Below are 24,366 nucleotides of genomic sequence, written 5' to 3'. Positions count from 1 at the left end.
GATTATATTTATTGATAGTGTCTGCATTCAGACAAAATACTACACGTACCTCTACTTATTAATTAAATCCTGTTGACATTGGCCTTAATAATGGACGAACGCTTTTAATATAAAGCTACATTAGTACATACAAAAGGAGATTTACGACGGAGTTTCGACTTCACACAAGTAACGCTTCTGTGGCCCAATGGCTAACCCTGCCTAAAGGTCCTGGATTTGATTTCTGGCGAAACAATAATTGTAAATAGTTGCGATAACTTACAAAATTAGTGACAGCGGATGTCTTCTTCATACTTCAATCAAAATAAATATTTATATTAGTGTAAAATTGAATATCATACAAGATCATTATATTATTATCAGTCTGAATTGTTGTGAATTTTTGAACCTAAGTCATTCAGAGGCGAATATGGCACCCGTATGTCAAATCCAATACATTTATGTCATGAGTGATGGGAGAGTCATTCTTAACAGTCTTTACCCTAAGATATACTCGTTTCCTCACGATGATTTTTCATCATAAATAAAAAGCAAAAATTACTTGCACGCATGAAAACAGGATTACTTTGCTTAAAATCGCAGGCTAACTGTACATTGAGTTTAATTACGCATTTCATTTGCGTCATAAACTAAATTTAGATAATCATCGTTCATTCGTTCATCAGGATTGAGTAAATACAATAAATAACTCTAAAATGCTAATATTGAAAACAATTTATTAATATAGATGAAAAATAGTAACAAAATGTAATTTATAACTATATAAATTATAAAAATCCGGCAGTGGATAACATACTGATACATTATCATTTAAATTATAAATAAACTTTATTGTATTAAAATATTTGTACTCTGACTTTCATGAATATGGCACGACATTTTTAATTAACACAAATTAGGAACACGAATAGCTGCTTTTCCTTCTCTGGGCATGCTTTAGAATATTTTTAATATATTAAAAACATTTAATAATTTTATACTACAAACTTTGTCTAATAGATCTTATAAGTTTAAAATTCAGAGACAATCGCGAACTCTAGCATGTGTCACAATGGTGATAAGACTTGACATCTATTTGACAGTTTGCACATCTACATGAAGTGAAGAGCGACTTTTTGAAACACGCTTAATCTCATCATATTATAATACGAATTTTTAATAAACACAACTGATATGGATAAATTGATAACTAACACAGTTTCACAAATAATTAAGCAAAAAGGATTTTATTTTTATCAACACAAATCAGATCACTTTAGTTATTATTTCTCAACTCTAATATCTTCATCCTAAGCACTTAATTGTCTCTGAATCCTGTTGCCATAGTTTAAATACATCCACAAGACATCTTAAAGAGTATTTTATATGATTTTACGAGTACATAATTTTATTTAAGAGATTAATCAACTTAAATATATGATTATTTATAATTTGTAATAAAATTGGATAAAAATATAAATTTCTATACTTAAGCACCTGTAAAGGAAAAATTTGATTTTGCAGTCTTTCACATCGTGTCTATTACAAAATATACTTGTTGTTGTGTTCGAATATATTCGATAAAATCTTTAATTAATAAATATAACTTTTATAAAAACTAGCTATAAACGTCTAAATCTACAGTTGCGCTTAACTTTGAGTACATTAAAAAATACAACCAACCAGCTGATTGTATTTTAGCAGACCACGGTTCTCTTAAGCAACCTCATGAGGGGCGGGCAGTTTTTCCCAAGTGGGTTCAACACCCCAAATTTCCCTTGCGTATTGGGCAATGGTGCGATCCGAAGAAAACTTGCCAGACGAGGCGATGTTCTCGATCACCATTTCCGCCCATTTGGATGGATTCTGTTGAAAAATAATTATTTGATTTCGTTGGCAGAAAAAGCTCTATAAACGTTATTAAAAAATGTGTTTGATACATTTATATATATGGTAAGCGATTTGAAACCTTTCTCCAAATTGGATCAATATCACAGTAATGTGACAAAAATTATTTATTTAGTATTATAAAAAAAAAAAAAATGGTCTCTTGAATAACTACAAAAAAATATCGGAGCTATATATCCGCCCTTAAGTTTGCTTGGATTAAGTGTTACTACACAATGCGTAGTGGTTCCACACTACATTAACTTAGGTAAAGCGAACTTAAAAAAAATATAGACAAAAGAGGGTACTTGTCGGGCAGAGTCCATATAGTTTCTGCTTTAATAAAGATAGTATTTCATGAATACCTGATAAACTGCGGACACTTTATCCTGGGCCTTGATGTATTCATCAAAATCTGCCAGATGGAGGAATCTGTCATGATTGAGTAGCACATCAGCTACATGCTGGAACTTCCCAGGTTCACCAGGAGAGAAGAAACCGCTGCGGATCTGTTCGATACATTGGCGTAGCTCTGGGTTGCGCTCGTAGTACTCGTATGCGTTGTATCTACAAAAAAATTTTCATAGAGAAGACTATTTAACAGCAATATTATAGGGCCGGTCCGTCTGTGGTTAGACTGGCCAAAGTTCCTCCAACCTAAAGGATTAACAGTACACCAACCTTCCTCCACTAATGTAATATAGGATTTATTTTTATCCATACATAAGATAACTTCGTATTACCTATTAAATACTTGTGTAAAAACATAGAACAAACATTTAGAAACAGACCAAAGAGATCCGACTTTCTACTACAGTTACCAAACAGAAATTTTTAAACGCGTTTGCAGATTTATAACCAAGTGACAAGTTTTTAATTCTAAAAAGACATCAAACATTTCCCAGCGAATAATATTTTTGAAAAATTCATTTGTCGATTTTAGTATTCTCTTTACTTATTATTATATTTCCCAACGTTTGGACTTCCACAAATACGCAATAATAGCAATTCAGATATATATATAAATAGAAAGATAATTCAGTTATATATTCAGGAGCGTTCGAGTCCTATTATAATTTTCAACAGCTATGGGGAAATATATATTTAATTTAATACTTCTTAAAAAAGTTAATGATCATTTAAAAAATCTACAAATGAGGGTAGTGCGCACAATATAAGTGAGGGTATTTTTGTATGTACCTATACTTTTACAAACATCTTTATTTAAACAATGAAAACTTACCCTCGCTTCTGCAGAGCTTCAACATCGTCCACCCTCATGCCGAATATGAACATGTTCTGTTCCCCAGCTTCCTCTGCCATTTCCACATTAGCTCCATCCATAGTGCCAATAGTCAATGCTCCATTAAGCATGAACTTCATGTTCCCGGTTCCGGAGGCTTCAGTACCAGCGGTCGAGATCTGTTCGCTCAGATCGGCTGCCGGCATTATACGCTCAGCCAGAGTAACTCGGTAGTTCTCCAAGAAGATCAACTTTAGCTTGTCACCTACATCGGGGTCGTTGTTAACCTACAAACCAATTAAGGCCCAACTTAGCTGGAATTTTAGAAAATCCAATGCCTATTTCAATTACGATATGTAAAATATGGTTTATAGAATAAATAATTCGCTTTAAACGTTTCTGGGTGGTGGATACTATTGCGCTGTTTCGATCATTATTATAACTATAATAAAAAATAAAAAATTTGGCGATTAAAAAGAATGTCGGAGAGTTTATTGCCAGGACTTTACTTCCGTTGTATGCCCTTGATTTGAGAAATAGTAGTAAATGTAAAATAAGAAGCATTTAACGGATATTTCTATTTTGACGTTACGTTACGTTACGTACATTACGTATATGAATAAATGATTTTAATGTCAAACACAGAGAAGATAGAATCTCATCACTTGACTTTACTAATACGTAGTGAATTATATTCACATCATGACAGTTTAAACTTAAGTTGATACTTACAGTATCACCTACGGCGCAGGCCAGAGCGATGATTTGCTTAGCAATGAAGTAACCTGGTGCGGCTTTACCACCGATCATAACTGTTCTTGGGGCGATTGGGGCAGTGGGGTCACGCTTTATACGATTGTAGATAGTAATCACGTGCAAAATGTTCAACAATTGCCTCTTGTACTCGTGAATACGTTTCACTTGGACGTCAAACATCGAAGCTGGGTTAATTTTCACACCAGTATCTCTTTCGATAAGAGATGCTAATTTCAGCTTATTTTCTTGCTTTACTTTCATCACTGCACGCTGGAAACCGGGGTCCTTCGACCACCGCTTCAAGCCTTTCAATTGGTCGAGGTGGACTGTCCATTCGTCGCCGATCTTATCAGATATCAGATCAGATAGGCCAGGGTTGCATAGCAACAGCCAACGCCGTGGAGTGATTCCGTTTGTCTTGTTTTGGAATTTTTCTGGCCACATTTCGTAGAAGTCACGGAAGATGGTTGCCTTTAGGATATCTGAATGTATGGCGGCAACACCGTTGACAGCGTGTGAACCGACCACACATAGATTGGCCATGTTCACTCTCTTTTCCCCTTCTTCTTCAATGAGAGACATACGACGCATGCGGTCCATATCTCCAGGCCAGCGTTTCTCGACCTCTTTAAGGTGCAGGAAGTTAATGTGATATATGAGTTCCATGTGTCTGGGGAGAACGTTTTCTAACATTGAGCAGGGCCATCTCTCCAAAGCCTCTGGGAGAACGGTATGGTTGGTGTAGGCGCAACATTTGTTGACAAGTTTCCAGGCCTCGTCGTATGGAACTTTCTCAATATCGATTAAAATGCGCAGTAACTCTGGAATTGCTAAAGCCGGGTGCGTGTCATTCAGCTGGATCGCGACTTTTTCTGGAAGGCTTTCGAATGTAGTTCTGACAGCCTCACGACTACCAAATCTGGAAGCTTTGAAACGCCTTATAATGTCCTGTAGAGTTGCGGCGCACATGAAATACTCTTGACGAAGTCTGAGTTCCTTTCCTTCAAAAAAGTTGTCATTCGGGTACAATACACGCGAAATGTTCTCTGCAACGTTACGATCTAGGACGGCTTGAATGTAGTCACCGGAGTTAACTGAAATATATATGCATAAGGTCCAATTGAGTTTTAATGATAGTAATAAGTATTTATACATTGTATATAAATATGTTTTGAGAAGAAAAATAGCAGTAAAAAGATAAGAAATGTCTGCAGAAGATTTTATTTACGTAGAATGAAGATAAAGAGGAAAATAATGAATATTAAAAGATATATTTGATTTTTATTTAATATAACAATAAAATCTAATTTTTTCAACATACTTTTTTTAACAACAACAAAAAGGTTGCACTCTTCTTGCACTTTCTAAACCGACTAGTAATATATTTTTTTAAATATTGTAATATTCAGTACGTATAGCATATACTCACAGAATCGTAGATTGAAGTCTACGGGGCTCTTGGCTGACCACAACCGCAGTGTGTTGACGACATTGTTATTGTAGCCCGGGATCGGGTTGTCATACGGCATCGCTAACACGATCTAGGAAGTAAAAGATGACATTTGACACTCTTTAAACGGCCATAAACTACGGCGTGATTAGGACTTATATTGTCATAACAACCGATTGCCGCTTTTGAACAGATACAGGTCACAATATCACCCAGCTATTATTGCCATTAGTAACATAAAATAAACTTAATGTTCTTAATTAGTTAACAAAGATGATAAATAAACGGATAGCATTAATTAGCGTCTACCATTATTTTTATAATTACATAATTTAATTAATATAGAATTAATTTTTAAAACACTATTTACGAACTTGGCGCATCGCAGTACCTACAATAGAAAGTACTATTACGGAACGTTAAGAAATTCTTATTAATTAAAATTAAAGGGTAGAATGTATTTTCTTTTTTCGTGTGTGTATGAAACTCACAACATCAGTTTAAGACATTAAAACTTTTAACCTCTGATACGAATAGAACTTAAACTTATTTTGATGAATATGGGCAGTAGTTTCTTCGCCCGATCGTAAATTGAATAATTTCTTTAAACGCTTGCTGAATTGAATGAGAGCTAGTGAAACTAGGCAAGACTATAATATTATAATACCTCATCTTTTCCTAAAGTAAATAAAAAAAAGAATATCTGAGAAATTGCCCAATGCTGTTTTACCCAAACAGATAAAATGGCTGTGGTATTGTTACGTTTACAAAGTCAAAATATTTGGCAATCCATATAAAAATCTGTGTAAAAACGCGCGAGGTCAATGACTTAGAGACGTCACAGGCTGGACGATAACTACAAAAGTGTCCCACAATAGAGGGTTATCTTTATGACTAAAACGAACTCTAAGGGTACCTCAAGGTCATATTAAGGACGTTGCAGTTTATTTTCGTATAACTCCCTTCTTGCAGAATTTATATTAAAATGCGTCGTTTGAGTTACAGAAATTTTATTAGTATTTTCAAATCCCTCCCTATAATGAATTTTTAATATTTATTATTCTTAAATAAAAAGTGATATTATTCCTACTAGAAAATTATTATTTCTAAGTTTCAAGGTTTAGGTTACAAAATTTCTCTTCATGATAATGAATTTCAAAATAAAAGTTTTACAACTTAAGATTATGCTTGTTTGACTATTTAAGATTAAGTAATTGTAATATGAACAGAAATTATTTTATTAATAGAACCACTTAAATAAACTCACCTGCGTGTCTACCCACTTCTTGCCTTGAGGAGTATCAGCAACCCGCCCATAGAAATTAACAGGAATCATAAACTCTGGTCTGGCCTTCTCCCATGGGTTTCCATACCTCAGCCAATCATCAGGTTCTTCATGCTGTTCTCCGTTCTCAATCTTTTGCGCAAAAATACCATACTCATACCTTATACCTACAAAAAAATTGCTTGCTTTTACACTTGTACATTTAAAAAGTGTTTATTTTATTTACTTGCATTCACAAATTTTAATAAAATAATGTGTGTTACAACAGATACAAACAAATTTCTTCCCAAAGTTTCTTTTACAATTAACCCCAATATAGTAATAAACATCTTTCTTGATAAATATGAGTCTTTGTTAGTCACCTTCTGAGATTAACACTCCAACTTTTCAGATATGTGACAGTCATTTTTTATAATAATGCAGTACATATTTTCATAATTATAGTAATATAAAAATAATTGTATTTATTATAAAGTTATAAGGAAATTAAATATCATTTTTAGATTAAACACAAATCTTCTTGTTTTTAAAAACATTATAAACAAAGCAAAAATATAAACCCTTTGCCTCTTTGGACATGACTCCGAAAATACACAGAACATTATGTTAACAATATAGTTTTATGTGAAAAGAAGTATTTATAACATTGTTTCACCATTCCTGGCATTTATTTGGTGTTCATATTTATAATTGGAGACATGCCAACACCATTCTGTCAATTTGTTTAAATTAGTTTATATGCTTGGTATTAATTGTAAACATTAAACATTGCAATCTATTTAAAACATGCATTTATTGCATGTATTTTATAACTTTTCTGGTATAATTTTTTAATCAATATGTAATCATTAAAAATAAACTATACTATTTTTATTATGTGCAAGTAGTTAAACCTACAAATAATTAAATAAAATAAAACTGGTATGGAAACTTTCTCTGGTTATTGTGATTTTTATAATACTGATTCAAATTATTATTTAAGATTTAAAATAAACATTAAAAGGTGAATGACACAGATAAGATAATCATACCATATCCATAGGCTGCTAGGCCAAGTGTAGCCATTGAGTCAAGGAAACATGCAGCTAAACGGCCAAGACCTCCATTTCCCAGTCCTGCATCTTCTTCCAGCTCTTCTAGTTCTTCAATATCCAATCCAATCTGATACAGAGCTTCATCAACCGTTCCTTGAATACCCAGGTTAATCATTGTATTCTGAAGGGATCGTCCCATATAATACTCCAATGACAGGTAGTAGACTCGCTGGAAATAATCTCATGTGAGAACAAATAATAATTTGTAGAAGAGAAAAATATTTATAGTACATCAGAATTTGTTATATTACACTTACCGTAATATAACCAAATTATATACATATTACCAATTTAGTCAAAAATGAAGTCATTATTAATATTCATTTACAACTGGTTTTTTATAAAGTAACAAGAATAATTATCACATACTTTTGGATCCTTTTCATAGTAGTATTGTTGGGTGCGAATCCACCGGGAAACCAGATGATCTCTGACAGTGTGAGCCAAGGCGAAGTAGTAATCTCTTGGTGTCGCAACATTACGGTCTTTAACAAGAGTGTAATGCACATGCCGGTTAAATGCCTTCTTCACTTCGGTAACATTTTCTACAGCAACAATTCCGCGGACGGATATTTGCTTTCGTTTCTCCGAGTCCGATTGTACGCTCATGATTACGTTTACTTTCTTTTTACACAACACACGACCGATCAGCTGTCGCGCACAGTCTGACTGCGGGAGCGATATCGGTCACCTTGTGAAGGTCAAACTACAACCGTCTGTCCGGCTCTTGTTTTATGCCGGGCACCAACTACCAACAAGTTGCAGACGATAAATACTTCAACCTTCCTACTACTATTTTTATTTACAATTCTATATTATAATTTAATTATAATATTTAGTAGGTAAATTATCAATTATAGTATTAAGTCAAGTAGGTTAATTATTATTATAAACATCAAACATAACTAAGTAGGTACATACTACATACTTTAAATATTATATGCATTGTTGATATGTAGATACTTGAACAAAAAAGCAATCCTTTAAAATAATTACACTACTTTTTATTGTTGTTTTCGATCATAATCTAATATCTCTGATTAAAAACTTGCCTATAAAACAATCATTATAGACACTTGACTGAATATTAAATATGAAATGTCGATATACTCGATAGTTTACAGTGGAAGTAAAAATATATGTTTATAAAGAAAAAGTATGTATTACAATGGCACAACCTTAGTATGAATTATGAAGAGCTTAGGGCCAGTTTTTTGATCCATAGTTAACTCAACTATTGGTTAAATATCGTTACTAATAGTTAAAATTCAGCAAAATGCGTTTTTTGATCCGTGGTAAGAGTTACTAATGGTCAAATATCTAACCATTAGTCAAAAAAGTTAACTACTCAGTATAGGAGGGTTAAACAAGATGGCCGCTGGTTAATCATATAGTAACAGCTGTTTGTCACAGACATCAAGTTTTGATAAATACGTTTATTACTATAAAGTGATGAATTTAAACATTGTTAGATACTTTGATGTCGAAAGTTCTTCAGAAGAAGAAGACGATGCTATTACATTAGAATATGTGTTACTGAGAAGACCAAAAATGTTTAGGCAACGCCATCCGCCACTAGAAACCTGGGATGATGTTGATTTTTGTCACCGTTACCGCCTATCGAAGGAAACAGTGCTCTGGATTGTAATTGAAATTAGGAATGATCTTAAAACGCCCACCCTCAGGTATGTACATAACTAACTTCATTCTTGTCTTTTGCTTCTTGGTACTTTGATGCAAAATTTCTTAATTGAGTTTTTATTCCAGGAACAATGCCATCACACCCCTTGAGCAAATACTGCTGACATTGCGGTTCTACGCCACAGGAACTATGCAACAATGCACTGGAGATTTAATGGGACTGTCTAAATCCTCTGCATCTAAAATTATCCACCGTGTCTCCAAAACAATTTGCATAAAGCTAAAATATTTTATTCAAATGCCACATACAGCAGAAGAGCTGAAAGAAATGTGGCAAATTTCTATAAAATTGCTAAGTTTCCTAGTGTTGTTGGTGCAATTGACTGCAGTCATATTCGCATCCTCAGTCCTGGTAATAAAATTCTCATGCATTAATTTATATGTATAACCACACATCCTACAATTTATTAAGCTAGATGTTAATTTTGTTTCAGGAGGTGATAATGGAGAACTCTATCGAAATAGGAAGGATAACTTCTCCATAAACACCCAGGCAATTGTTGATGCAGAACAACGAATTAGGGATTTAGTCGCAAGGTGGCCGGGCTCAGTGCATGACAGCACTATATTCAACAATAGTAGGGTGAAAGTTATAATGGAATCGCAACAGATTGTTGCGTTTGACTATAGTTAAAATAGACATTGAAAAACGCATTTACGATTTTACTACTGGTCATTTTACTATAGTTAAAGTAACAAATGGTCATACCACTTTTTACTACGGATCAAAAAACTGGCCCTTATAGGCACCGTTTAACCTTTTCTCTAGAATTTATTTATCAGGAACCAGATCTAAATATTTAACATTCTCTTCTAATATTATACTAATTCTGCACTGAAATGTGTATTTCCTCTTTCATAGATTATTTAATGTAATTTTTGTTGCATACCTAAAATTAGTATTCACGTAAGTACATAGAATGATTATTCTATTAGGTCTATTAGATATCTATACTATTATTATAAAGAGAAAACATTTGTGTTTTTGTATGTATGTTTGTAATGTTTTCACACAAAAACTACTGGGTGGATTTCAATAATTCATTCGACATTAGAAAGCTGCACCTTCACTGATGAACATAGGCTATATATACGTTTTCAAAAATGGGGATCCTTAATAAAAATGCAATAATATCTAAGGTGTGAAAAATTATTAATAAAAAATGTGCACGCATGCGCTGTGGAAACTATTGATGATAAAACAGAAAAAAATGTTGTTATGTATTATATACCGTATAATGTCTCTACAATATATCTACAAAAATAATGTTATACCAAATGTATGTTGGCCTATGATAGGCCGCCTATCCTGGGTCGGAACTCCAAAACATGAAATTATTTTGCTTTCACAAAACAAAACTACGTTAAATGTTGTGTATAGGATGTCTTCCCTTATTAGGGAAGACTTAGAAGAAGAATATTTTATAGAATTTTTAACAACTTTCAAATCGATCTTTTTCAAAAGACTGCTAAATTAAAAAAAAATTATTTTCCTATTTAAAATTAAGAATTACAAATGTCGGGCTTTCACGTACCTAAATAATGTACCGAATTAAAAAAGATATTTGTTTTAAAGTAAAACCTGTATATTGATTAGCTTATAAATGTGTGTATCTAACAATGTGAAATTAATTAAGTAGACTTTTTACTACCACGTTTTGCTAGTGTTTCACACATTGCTATTGTCGGTCAAAGCTTGTTTTGAAAATTTCTAAGTAAGTATGTTATATAAAGCGGATATAATTAAACATCGTGCTTCGTTTATAAATTTTTATTAGAGTGAACGAGATATATTCATAATATAATTATAACATCGCAATAAAACTTGGTAACCAAATACAGACAATTTCAAATCTCAATATTGTGTGATTGTACATAACTTTTATGGCACATGTAACTATAACGTAATGTCAATTGTAATTATAACATTGTTTTGATACACATCTGCATTCCAATGTCTATCACATAGCCATAGCGATACAAATAATCAAATTATAATAATAATTTAAAGATACAAAATCTTGATATAAGGGGTCGAAAAGTATTACGTAAGCACAATAGGAGGCTCTTTGATTTTCATATTTGGTGATTACATCAACGGTAATTAATTACTTATATACATATTGTCTATGCTTGAAAACGAAATACATTTCCGAGGATTCATACAAAAAATTAATACGCATATGTATTATTATTTTTGAGAGCTTTGCTTACTTTTGCTGACAAGAATACTTTAATAATTAGAAGCGCAACAAATCCATCAAATACTTATATATTATAATTTATGTTTAGTATTAGAATTTGTGTGTTCAACACAGCAAACTCAACGTCGATAAATAAAATCCATAAATATCACAATTCATCGGTAATTACAAATTAACAACAGTAAATGCCTAAAATATAGTCGTTCATATTATAACTAACCTAACCTAACAAATGCTAAAAATATATGAAACGTGTACATAACTCTTAATATATAACATTGTATACACACTTAATAGCAACAAAATATAATTCATAGAAATGTTTTATTGGTGCTAATTCCGATACACTAGAACAATTATTATAAACAAAAGTTGAGTCAATTGTATTTTTTTATAGTGTATAGCAGAAAACCACAGATAGTATAGAGATATTTTGAAATATTAAAGTTCATCACAATTAGCACCTAATAATATAAGTGCACTATTAAGTCTTGACTTACACTTAAAATATAAATGGCTTACATAATAATAATTGATATTTCATTAATAATGTCAAAATACAGTACATTTTTAAAAGCTTAATTTATTCGAGATTGTCTTCCAAGGATTTTCAGATTCATCCATTTTTTTTATAAAACAGGGGACAAACGGGCAGGAGGCTCACCTGATGTTAAGTGATACCGCCGCCCATGGACACTCCATGCTAGAGGGCTCGCGAGTGCGTTGCCGGCCTAAAATATTTCACGTCTTAATCTTAAGTTTCCATCCGTTTGGCATATTCTCATATATAACATAGATTAATTGTCAATTTTTATTCATATCGGGGTTGGTTTTTCATTAACAGGTGAGTTACTTGAGGGTGCTATGTAAATTTGTTCCGGATATAGATCGCCACGGAGACGCATAGCTGTCACGCCAACAGGAGATGCCCGGTACTCGAATTCCCCAATGAGGAGATCATCCGCATATATCATCCACTCACACGAGCCCCTCACTATCCGGACGGTTGACTGAAATAATTAAACTTACTTATAATTAAACGGGGTTTTAAACCCACGTTTTAGCTACGCATGTTGTGGTGATGAACGCCAAAAACTGTCTAACTCGCAGTTTTGGACATTAAAATGATGATGCAAAATCAATGACAAAAATCATTGATTCATAAAGGCAATACAATGTACAGTCATGAACGTCAAAAATAAATAAACACTAAATGTCTGATCTAACTTAAAAGATAGGATAGCTTACACACACACACACACACATATACACATATATACATAATCCTACTGTACGTATGTACGGCAGTACCGATTTGGATGAGAGTTTGGGTGGAGTCCTGGATGGTTTAAATTCACAAATCAGCCCGTACATTCCCACTTTCTTTAATATTCCAATCGCTTGAAATATCTTGAAGAACAACGTCTCTGGGGTAGTTCATTATATAATATGAAAAAAATATTAAATCATTTTCAGCTAAATTCCCAAAACACAAACTGGCCAAATGCAACACGACACATAATTATTAAATACATATAATTATTCTTGAATTAGATTGTCATGATTCATGTGCACTGTTTACTTTTTGTTTTGTTTTATGTAACTTGTATCAGTTTAGTTTATTTTTATTTCTTTTTGTTTCTGTTAAGTATGTTTTTTTTTTTGTTTTCCCTTTTCTATATTTGCACTTCTTGCCTACCTTATCTAATATACTCATAGTGGTTTTTTCCTTTACTCACAGTGGTTGTCTGGAAGAAATCGCTCTAAAGCGATAAGGCCGTCAGTTGCTTGTCATTAAATTATGTTTAATATTTTCCTTTTATGTAATGCAACGAAGTGTTAATAAATAAATAAAAATAATTATTAAATTAAAATATACCTTAGAGCCAGGTATAAGTCTAGCAGTGCGTTGTCGCCTCTCAGCGCCCCAATCGCCGAGCCAGGCGTTGAGAACGACCAATTGCCGATCGAGTTGCGAGTCGACGTACGCGCGCAGGTTTACGTGTAAGAGGATGTTAGGACGCGGCCACTCGCGCGCATTGTCCATTAGGTCCAATACGAACGAGTGAAGCATTGGACGGAGTCTGAAACGCATGTATACTTCAATAGAATAAATCAGTGGCACTACAACCTCTTTGGGTCTTGGCCTCAGGATTCTGAATCTGTTTCATGATCAATTTTAAATCTAATGGGTGATCAGCCTCCAGTGCCTGACACACGTCGTCGACTTTTTGGGTTTGAGACATTTCGGTTTCCACACGATGTTTTCCTTCACCGTTCGAGCAAATGTTAAATGCGGACATAGAAAGAAAGTCTATTGGTGCACAGGCGGGGATCGAACCTACGACCTCAGGTATGAGAGTCGCACGCTAGAGCCACTAGGCCAAGACTGCTCTTATGTATACTTCAATGTGTATTTGGAAATGAAACCAGTTTCTTTTATCAGTAACTTTGGTCGTGGAACTCTTATCCCTAAGGTTATAGGTTCGAACCCCGGCTATGCATCAATAGACTTTCTATGTGCACATTTAACACTGACTTAAACCCAAAAATCTAAGTGTGTCAGGCACAAAAAGCTGACAGTGATCACTTACTTGCCAATTAGAAAAAAATATGTTTACGAAAGTGATACAGAAATCTGAGCCATAAAAGGTTATATAATATTTTTATACGTATAAATATTGATTCTTAGGACCACGTCTCAATCGAAGAAAAAAAAGTCAAAATAAGTTTATTCATATACAAGTACACGTCATATGATCGTCAGTAATTTTAAAATAAAAGTTAAATTAATTCTAATTTACATTTACTATCAGTTCGCTAGTCAAGGGGTAGAACGGGCAAAAAGAAACTCTCCGACACTCTTATTAATCGCTAAGTTTTGAGTCATACAAATTGTACTGCAAAATCAATCCCAAGGATTAGGATCGTTTAAATATTCGTCAAATATATAAAAAGCTTTATTGATTAATTTACAATTAACGGGAGCTTTGAATTTATTTAGTAATAATTCTCTAATTTCGCTAAGGAGTTGATTGTAAAAACGAATACAATCTATACGATATTTCAATTTCAAACAATGGTAACCATGGTAACTAAAAAAAAAGGAAAAACCTTGTAACAATTACTTACCTTCCATGTATAACCAGTTGATGTTCTTCAGGTATCCCAATTGGTAAAGTCGCTATAATATTCGAATGCCAACTGGGTTCCCCATTCTTTATTGGCCCATTAATACAGTCTCTCTGTGGTACCTAAAAAGGTATTAGATTTAAAATCCCTAGTTCACTTCGAATGCTTCAATGAAGATCTTTTACTGAGATATTATTACACAATAACAGAGCAGTGTATTTAAAGAAAAACACTTTTTTAACGGATTATAGTTATGTATTATTGTATTTAAACTTATAATTATTTGTACATAATTTTAAATTTAAACCGACGTTTCGCGTGCTTTACAGCGTGCGTGGTCACGGTGACTGAAGACAAAGGTGTTAAATGTCAAAAAGTATTACAGCTGCAGAAAATGTTGTGTTATCTGTATTTATTTCCCCGGAGTTGGTATCGACTAAAAGATGTAGGGTTTTTGCAGAAATTGCTCACGGTGTCCATACATAACTATAATCCGTTAAAAAAGTGTTTTTCTTTAAATCTATACTAATATTATAAAGAGGAAAGGTTTGATTTTTTGTTTGTTTGTTTGTATGAATTGAATAGGCTCCGAAACTACTTGGCAGATTTGAAAAATTCTTTCACTGTTGGAAAGCTACATCATTCCTGAGTGACATAGGCTATATTTCATTTTCAAAAAAATAGGCATCCTTACTAAAATTACGATAACATTAACATTTGTTTATTATTTGATACAATTCTAACAGATGGCGCTGAGTTAAAGGTAGTAGTTTTATAAATTACTAGCTGACCTGGCAAGACGACGTTTGCCAAGTCAGCTAGTATGTAAATAAAAGACAATACTAGAGCAGTGTATCCTTAACAAACATCTCCATGTCCTAGGCGCAGGACATGGAGATGTGTGGCTTCACAAAGAACAGAAAAACTTGGAGAAGTGAGGTTTCTCCATTGTCCTGCGATGTGCCCAGAAAATAGCTGAGGTTTTGGAGGGACCAAATGGACGTCTAAGTGTGGAAAATTGGTCCACACTATATACATACGTATTGCCAGTTCTTCAAAATATGTATGAAATAGTGCCGTCTCTATCTATAGTATGGTTAAAGAAAGAGACATGTTAATTACCTCAAATAAAGGCGGTGCCAGCGTCGGATAGAAATCAGTCTTTAGTACATTCAATGTCGCATCTCTTACGCCGGTGACTTGCACCCAGTTGGCAGTAAGGGTACTGGGATTTCGATGCGCATAGCTACAGTAATGAATGCCGTTTACCGCCCATAATGTCTCTTTCTCATCTATGAGTACCTCTACTGTGAAAAGTGTGTCAATTTTGAACGGAAATTTACTGAAATAGACACAAAAACGTATGATATATTGGTTTAAAGAAAAATTAATTCTATGAAGTTCGTCATTTTAAAAGTCACACTAACAATACATACCAACATTTACAGAGAACACATGACATAATAATAATAACAAAAACTAAAAGATACGTGTGCATGTGCATTAATTACAAGCATGCACATTTATATGGAAACATTACAATGATAAAGAGAAAATAACTTGACCATTAAAAGTTAACAACAAACTAAGTTTAAAAATACAAATGTGCAATTTAAAGTTATAAAACAATAATTAAACTTTTAGTTGGTTTAAAGGAATTCGGTTCAGTTTGCCTCAAATGTCCAAATTTTTTAAACATCTTACGGGACTTGTGTAGGCCTAGTGTCTTCCGAGTGTGATTTCAACCCTTAGATCGTGTGTTCGAGTCTTTTATTATACAATTTTATAGTGAAGCCAAACATCATGTAGACAAGCAAAATGTCTTAATACCCAAAACCACAAGACTAAACCTACATAAAAAAGAGGAAAGAAACGGATTAAGGCCCATATAGGGCTGTAGAGCAACTGGAATATTAATCCTTTCCTTACAAAAAACTACAAATTAAAAATTTTTTTATCGGGAATCGAAACTAACTACTATACTAACGACTTCCCGCATAAGCGACGATAAATAAATTTTGGATTTAAAAATTATTTAAATTTATTCATACCTGTAGGCTGTAGTCTCCTCGGACCCCCATTTCTCATGGCGCCTCGTGTTTCTGACAACATAGCACTGGGGTAAACGGACATTGAAATGGACGGCTATATCTCCACGCCCCGAATCGGAATCTCCGCAACCGATGTTTATAGCAAACCTGGAAAATAAAGTCATAGATTAAGGGCCTGTTTCACAATGTATGGATAAAGTGCCAAATAGCTATGCAACACATAAATTATTCGAAAGATAAAAGTTCCGAATAAGATACTTGGCATTTCATGACAAATAGCGCTATCTGACAGTCGTGAAACGCAAAAATACTGTTTATCCTACAAATAAGTAACAAATAACTTATTTGGAACTTATCCGGACATTGTGAAACAGGCCCTTAATCAATCAAAATTCATACAGATAACACTGTACACTTATGAATATCAAAAAATAAATACATAATTAATGCTTCTAATATTACATTTACTGCCAATTCTCAAATCAATGGCGTACAACGAAAGATAAGAACTTTAGTGTTGCTCCGTTTTATCTAGTCTCCTGTCTCTTTCCATTAAAATGTATTACGCTGTGGTGAAATAGGACAGGTCAATGTATTTAGCAACAATCTAAAGACGAATTTCGTTTCTATGAACATGACTTTTTTAATTTCATTATTTTGATTGTATAGAACCTACGCAATGAAGATATCTTTGTGCTTTAGTAATTTCGTATTAATATATATACAGATACATATGCGGATTTGTGATTGATATATTTATGTTAAGTCTTATATAGTGGATAGAAAGATGTGGGGGAATGAAGGGCTTTTTCACTTTTAGCACAAGCCCGTCTCCTGCGAGACTCGGAACTCGTCTAGCCTGTAGGGCCGGGAACTCACTGGAGTGAGCAAAGAACGAAGTAAGGGATCTCGCCTCTACAGTTGAAGATGGTTTTTAACTCCGGTCTGAATGGAGACCGAAGGTCTGACTTGCTTGTCGATATATACTCAGCGGGGAAATACTTTTATAGCGCGATTCAGGATATGACGTCATCGTAGTGATTTATAGCCGAAGATTGTGTCGCTACAAATACAATCGTTTTATTAGACAAATTTAGATTAAACTATGTATTTTGAATTTATTAAAAATTACATCAGACATTAAAGCTATCATGTTGCTGTGATGCATCGTTAAACCACTATAATATATACTAAAGGTTCAGCAAGTGAAATGAAAAGTAGGAACGAAGGATTTTATGAAGCAATAGCGTGACGTTTATTGGTTGCGTGACCTTTACAAATAACGATTTTGTGCCAAAGTCACCCACCCTATACCCTCCTTAACCAATAAATTTATGGGTTATTTTATTTAGTAAGCTAACAAACAAAACAAGGAATTTATCTACTATATTCGTAAAATTCTGAATTAGTTAAACAATCTTTATAAGATGTAATTTAGATTATTGTAGATTTGAATTCAACACGGAAGGGCAAGTGATATTTACTTACATGACGCGTATTTCAACTAAACATAAACATAATTATACATAGTTTCAGTACAATTTGTTTATATTATATGATATTGAATTTAACTATCGTAAAGTATTGGCAAGTTACGATAACAACACATTATTATAGGTACTCTAGGTATTATACATATAATACTTTGATAAAATCTACGTTTTCCTTTCTCCTTCTGCTCATTATTTCCTGACGAGGCTGTGCACTGGTGGAGATTGATTATTAAATTATTTTTTTATTAATAAAGTTTTTTTCAGGGGACTAAAATAATTTTTCAGATCGGATAAATATTGAGTTTATCGTTTCATTCAAATCCTCCTTCCATCTTCCATCTGGCATTCGTCTCTCAGTACTCCCAAACCAAGTTCTGGTGGACCGAGGAAACGATTCGCGAAATCATATGTGGAAATATAGAAGTAATAAGATAGTATATTTATGTGCCTTACCTACCATGGTAAATCTTCTGAGGGCGTCCCCGTACACACGATATGAGATCCAATTGAGAGAGGTTCTGTCAACGTTTGGCTAAATTTAACTTCTCTCGCTTCAGCCAACTGAATCTGAAAATATTTTTAATAATCGATTAATTTACGATGAAGGTTTCATTCTGTTTACAGTGTTCTATGCTCCCTTTGTTCGGGTCATTAATCTCGGGCGCTGTCAATAATCCATAGAGAAAAAGAATTGACAGATCAGACAAGTGTGATCTTTAGAAGACGTTGTCACGACCCACACTGGCAGGTCATAATAAAAAATTATTAAACAAAATCAGAACGAAAGCGTATACTCAGCGTATTTATAAAATCTTCAATAAAGCAGTGTCCGCCATATTGACTTATGACTGTATATATTAGGCACGATAAATTAATTTTATAAGAATTATAATATGGTGTGCGTATGCTAGGTAAAATCTTGCATACGCAAAAAATGCTGTAAGGTGCTTACAGGAAATTTATAAATGAAAATCTGGTATTTATTATAAATGTTTACTCACAGCATATCTACGTCGACAAAAAAGTTTTTTAGTAATTACCTCGCACACGTTCATGATAAACTAATGGGCCATATCTTGAGCCATAGGTGTAAAATATATCAATAGATAATATATCGTACTTACATAGGTGTGGACTAAATGATATTCAACTAGTTTTTCCTCAAGGCGGTAAAACTATCTATACCTTTGTATCGTATTCATAACCAAAATATTTCTGTTTTCGGAACTAATTTGCTAGAATCGATTTGAAGCTTTATATGGATGTGATTAAGGTTTTACTATATAAGGCGAACAGCGACAGCGATCCAGATTTCAATGAGCTTTTGTTCCACGCGATTCCACCACATCAGACTACGGATATTGAGAGAACGACTTCGAACTCGCATAACGTCGGGCTATCATTATTGGAAAAACAGAGTTGGAATTTAGGTATACTCGTTACGCCTTCGGTGACATAGGCTTTAGTACTCTTTATAATACTGGATGAAATTAAAACAATATTTTTAAATAAACAAAAAACAAATGAAGTCTGGTGGTTAAATTATAATTGTGTCGATTGATAAAGCTCTGCCTTTGGCCGTGACTCGTGCTCGGGCCGTATATCGCCCAAACATAACCTATCTCAATCCATTTTGGACCATCAGAGATAGACATCTTAATCCAAATATTGCCAATAACCTATCTACGGATTGTAACAGCCATCTGTCGATGCAAGCTGTCCATGGTAGGTCGGATCGGTGTACCTTTGTATGAAAATGACATATCAACTGTGCCAATATCCTATCGTAAGATTTATACTAACACCATTTTAAAATAATCAAAAGGCTATTTGATATGTTTTAAACATAGATATGTATATTTTAATAATATTTGTACGGTTCTATTTAAATTCTGAAAACTGTAGTTATGAGTAGCGGTATGTTTAAGGGTTTTCTGTGACGGTGTTAATATATTACTCATTCATACCATGTTATCCTAACGATAGGTACTGAGTCACACCTCATGCCTAAGTATGAGGTCATCAGACCAAAGAAATTAATTTGTGCCAGGGACAATCTAAGCAGACTGTGAACGCTCCGTCAGGCGTTGTACCTGACTAAACTTAATGAAATACTGGCCAGACATATTTTACATATTAAAATTGAAGTTTGAAGTAATGACATAAACGCTTATTATTTTTATTGTTTTTTATTTGACATCCAACGCCGCCATCTGTAAATTTAGTTCATTCACCCCTAATCTATTTTGTACAGAAATATCTTTATAATTAATTAAGAACATATTCTCTTCATATCTTGTAACCCATCCGCCTATGGCAGGTAATTTGGGGTATACCGTGTAACCCTGACTTTATTTGATTTACTGCGAATCAACTTTAATGTTACAACTCCTCTTACCAACCTTAATTATTACTGGAACACAATGAACAGTTTCTCTTAATATTAGAATAATTTATCTAAGCAATCTTATTAAAATTTTATTGCAGCGATTAAAATGTACCTAACAATATTACGTCAGCTGTGAGAAAAAAATAACCTTCAAGACGTTAGGTATTGAAGCGATAAGAAAATCGTACTCATTCTTAATTTTTTTCGGTTAAATTTATTTATTCTAATAATATATTAATAATACACCTACTCAACAATTATCACTAATACATTTCGCGCTTAAACCGCGGAATCAAAAAAGACTAAACATTTTTTTACAGGTTCGATTTTTTTTACGGAAAGTAGTTGATTAATTCTATGTCAAATTCAATTTCGAGGCCATGAAGGAATGTTATTGTAAACAAAGCTACGACAATTAGCAACATTGCTAAGTACTCAGAATGAATGAAGTTTTATTCACTTTAGTTTTCTTATTTTATTTACAAGTTATAAATTGTATAATACAAATTTAAACTTTTTTTATCTGTATTTTTTGGTCGTCATGGTAACCGGGGTCATAATTGTATATATGAATTAAAATATACGTTATGGCAATAGAGACTGCTAGACCACGATAATAAAATACATTAGCACCACAGCGTTAAAAAATACATACAGTTAGTCGAGTGTCAAAAGCTTTCAGTTACAGTGCTGTTAACAACATCTCTAATTACCGGTGAAATTGGAATTTCTTCATTGACATCGTTTTGGCGGCAAAATAAACGGCGACAAAACGCACCACAATTACGACAGCAGACCATCGTGATTCGATTTAGACGTTCGTCATCGCAAGAGGCCTGGCATTGCACTGCCCACAAATTATATCTTTGGCTCACGAAAATATCCGTACAATCGTGCTATTGGGTGCTCGCGCCCCAGTTACGTCCGTAACCCTCAGCATTTAGTATTAGAATGTTTGTTTTATGCATTGACGTATATCTGTATTTGCGCGTTTACTACATATTTGGTTTACAGTAGAAGTGTATCCTCAAGTTTGAATTACTTTGCGTGCTAAGTAGTAGACCGTAAACCTCCAAACTATAATAGGTAACATTGTCTGTGCCTCATCGTATTTCAGGCAAAACAGCCATTTGTGCTTACTGTCTAAAACAATTATTGTTTTTCCGGGCATTAACCCAGGCCTCACAAAATTAAACTGAAAATCATTGAAGCAAAAACATCAAAATATTGCACTGTATTAGGGCTATTAATTTAGATTTGAATGCATGGAGCCAGACAACACAAATAGAATACTAGAATAATACAAATATAAAATAATGCAGGATTGCTATCTATTACAACCCTATGATAAGAGATAACAATATAAAGTGGAGTAAACATAATTAACACTTACTAATCTGTATAAAAATTATTTGAATATCTTTAGATTAAAAGCAATTTATCTTATGAATAATAATAGCGGAATAATTCATTTCAGTTTTTGTACATGTGTGTGTTTCTGAGCCAAAATTAAAATAAGTAAAATTCAACTGTTATATTTTGAATGATACTTATTTATACTGATAAATAAAAATTTTAAATGTAGACATGGATACTATGTCCGTAACCATGGTTACCAATTTACACAATAACTGGTTAAAAACTGATAGTATTTTTTTTAAACTGCAAGACATGTGGACATGCTGAAGGTTGCAAGAATTTTGCTTAAGTGTTAAAATGCTAAAACATGTGAAAACTTTTTTTTTGAGAAATGTTGAAATTTTTTTCATAGATTAATTTTAGTCTTATTTTCTACCATGACAGCAACTAATTAAATAAAAACCTAATTTCCTTACATAGTAAATTATGGATAATGCAACTCTTTTGAATTAGGTCAGTGTTAAACTGAATATATTTGTCTGTAGCACAACATTATTAAGTGTGCATAATGCATGTATAGAGTCAGCATCTCTGAGCAAGTTAGTACATGTCTATGGCACAGCCAGCAATAGACACCATTTACCATGCCTAGTGTGGTTAATAAGTACTTCCAGCCCCAACAAAATGTGTAGTAGTTATAAATAATAGCAATATTATAGAAATGCATTTCATAATTACAGATTGTGGTCTATTTGGGACAAACAAAAATACATAAGTTTAATTTTAAATGGTTTCTTATATTCAGAGCATTACTTTAAATATCTTACTTAAAGATATCTTCCAATTTAATATAGTAATGTTATGTTAGAGTTTATATATAATAATCCACACAGGTTTGTTTCTTTATATCAGTACCATACAATGTTCTAGGTAAATACAAAAAATGATGAAGAGTAATAAATACATCCTTACCAGCAATTAAATTTTGCTTTGGGTATGTGTATCTTAGTGTTGTTATCAGTAATGTTGATACTTTGTGGGATATCAAGGTTACTAAAGTGAATGCGAGATAAATTTATTAATAAGAGGAAATATTATTCAGAATTGCATGGCTGGAAAATTTAGAACAGTTTTTATAAACTTGACACCTCTATCTGGTAACAATAAACAGTGAAATAACATGCCCAGTTAATGAAACATTGACTATTAAAAATGTTTTTTTAAGAAACATTGATTTATTTAAGGATACCATGTTAAATCCCTAGTAAGTGTCATAACTTGAAAGCCTTTTGTAGCAAATCCCAATATCATATTTCAAAATTAGAACATAGTAATACATAGTAGTATATAATATGATAAACTTCAAAATAAACAATGGCAATTTCCATTAAAAGTACTCACCTCAAAGTCAAGCGCATCTTCTGCAAAATCATATTCAATAAACTCTTTAGGCACTTGTCCTTCCTCAACGTTGTCCATCGTTATACAGTTCACACATTTTATTCCCCCTGGCATATTGAAAATTATTTATTTAGACAAAACCTCTAACAGCAAGATAATAATACATTTTACAATAACAGTATAGGTAGTGTTTTAATGTCATTTTTGTTTTACGAAAATTGTTTGCCGGCCAAAACTTGTTAACATTTATTATTTACTAGATAGTCAATTTCATAATATGTACCTATTAATTAAAAATCAATATGGCTATTCCATGAGATTGAGACATAGGGGCATAAGAGTATATTACATTTACTTTTACAATACTACATACTGATACTTATGTAGTATGTACTATGTACATTAATCTGAAACTTGAAAGTAGCTAGCAATTTAAAAATCTATTGAGACTTGTCACTTGAGAGCTGAGATTTTTTTTAAATTTTATGGCCTGGTAACGAGACCTTTAAGCCAAGTCTTATTTTTGGTTGAGGGCTGAGAGATTAGTTATTAGACATAGAAGGGGACCAGATTCTGAGAGATTAGTCATCAGAGATCAGCAATGAGGGAGGTCTGAGGAACTTATAAATTATCAATGGAATAAACATCGGTTATATGCTCTATGATATATATTTAGCCACAGTATATAGCAATATTTCATTGGTCTTTTTCTTTGGATTGCTTCTTTGCTTGCTTGAGTTTAGATAAAGTCAGTGTTGCTAATTACGACAGGAGTTTTTAGTTAAAAAAGTGCCATTATTATTTTGTAATGAATTTAAGATTACTTGTTATTATTTTACAAATTTATTATTTAAATCACGTTTATTTTTAAATAATATTTATATTCAATTTACAAGCTACTTTATTTTGATGATTATACTTGATTCACGATGTAACGAATTT

At 32.9% G+C, this 24,366-nt stretch overlaps 3 protein-coding genes across 6 annotated transcripts; 1 reads left to right on the top strand and 2 right to left on the bottom strand.

The window, feature by feature from the left end:
• Positions 1-696: 696 nt before the first annotated feature.
• LOC110995491 (glycogen phosphorylase) lies at positions 697-8,420 on the bottom strand. The gene is made up of 8 exons (XM_045632624.1): positions 8,064-8,420; positions 7,632-7,863; positions 6,583-6,767; positions 5,295-5,406; positions 3,842-4,959; positions 3,110-3,396; positions 2,232-2,433; positions 697-1,845 (listed from the first exon to the last, which is right to left on the bottom strand). The coding sequence occupies exons 1-8, from the start codon at positions 8,301-8,303 to the stop codon at positions 1,696-1,698; spliced, it is 2,526 nt and encodes an 841-aa protein (XP_045488580.1). The 5' UTR covers positions 8,304-8,420; the 3' UTR covers positions 697-1,695.
• A 453-nt stretch (positions 8,421-8,873) lies between these two features.
• On the top strand, positions 8,874-11,778 carry LOC110998719 (putative nuclease HARBI1). Its single transcript, XM_045632626.1, is given in 4 exon segments — positions 8,874-9,379; positions 9,462-9,649; positions 9,652-9,747; positions 9,830-11,778. Coding segments are annotated over 4 exon segments (717 nt in total). The 5' UTR covers positions 8,874-9,146; the 3' UTR covers positions 10,030-11,778.
• Positions 11,779-12,322: 544 nt separating this feature from the next.
• Positions 12,323-23,839, bottom strand: LOC110998728. 4 transcript variants are annotated; one of them, XM_022267493.2, is made up of 8 exons: positions 23,708-23,839; positions 23,425-23,531; positions 18,733-18,842; positions 16,783-16,929; positions 15,854-16,073; positions 14,732-14,853; positions 13,479-13,683; positions 12,323-12,609 (listed from the first exon to the last, which is right to left on the bottom strand). In XM_022267493.2, the coding sequence occupies exons 2-8, from the start codon at positions 23,500-23,502 to the stop codon at positions 12,415-12,417; spliced, it is 1,077 nt and encodes a 358-aa protein (XP_022123185.2). In that variant the 5' UTR covers positions 23,503-23,531; positions 23,708-23,839; the 3' UTR covers positions 12,323-12,414. The 4 variants fall into 4 exon arrangements, with proteins under 4 accessions (XP_022123185.2, XP_022123182.2, XP_022123183.2 ...); XM_022267490.2 differs by lacking the exon at positions 23,708-23,839 and having other exon boundaries at positions 23,425-23,682; XM_022267491.2 differs by lacking the exons at positions 23,425-23,531; positions 23,708-23,839 and adding an exon at positions 21,378-21,620.
• Between the last annotated feature and the right edge of the window lie 527 nt (positions 23,840-24,366).

This window comes from Pieris rapae, chromosome 20, assembly GCF_905147795.1.
Source record: "Pieris rapae chromosome 20, ilPieRapa1.1, whole genome shotgun sequence".
Taxonomy (NCBI): domain Eukaryota; kingdom Metazoa; phylum Arthropoda; class Insecta; order Lepidoptera; family Pieridae; genus Pieris; species Pieris rapae.
The sequence above is the reverse complement of the archived record's forward strand: the minus strand, read 5'-3'. Positions and strand labels throughout refer to the sequence as shown.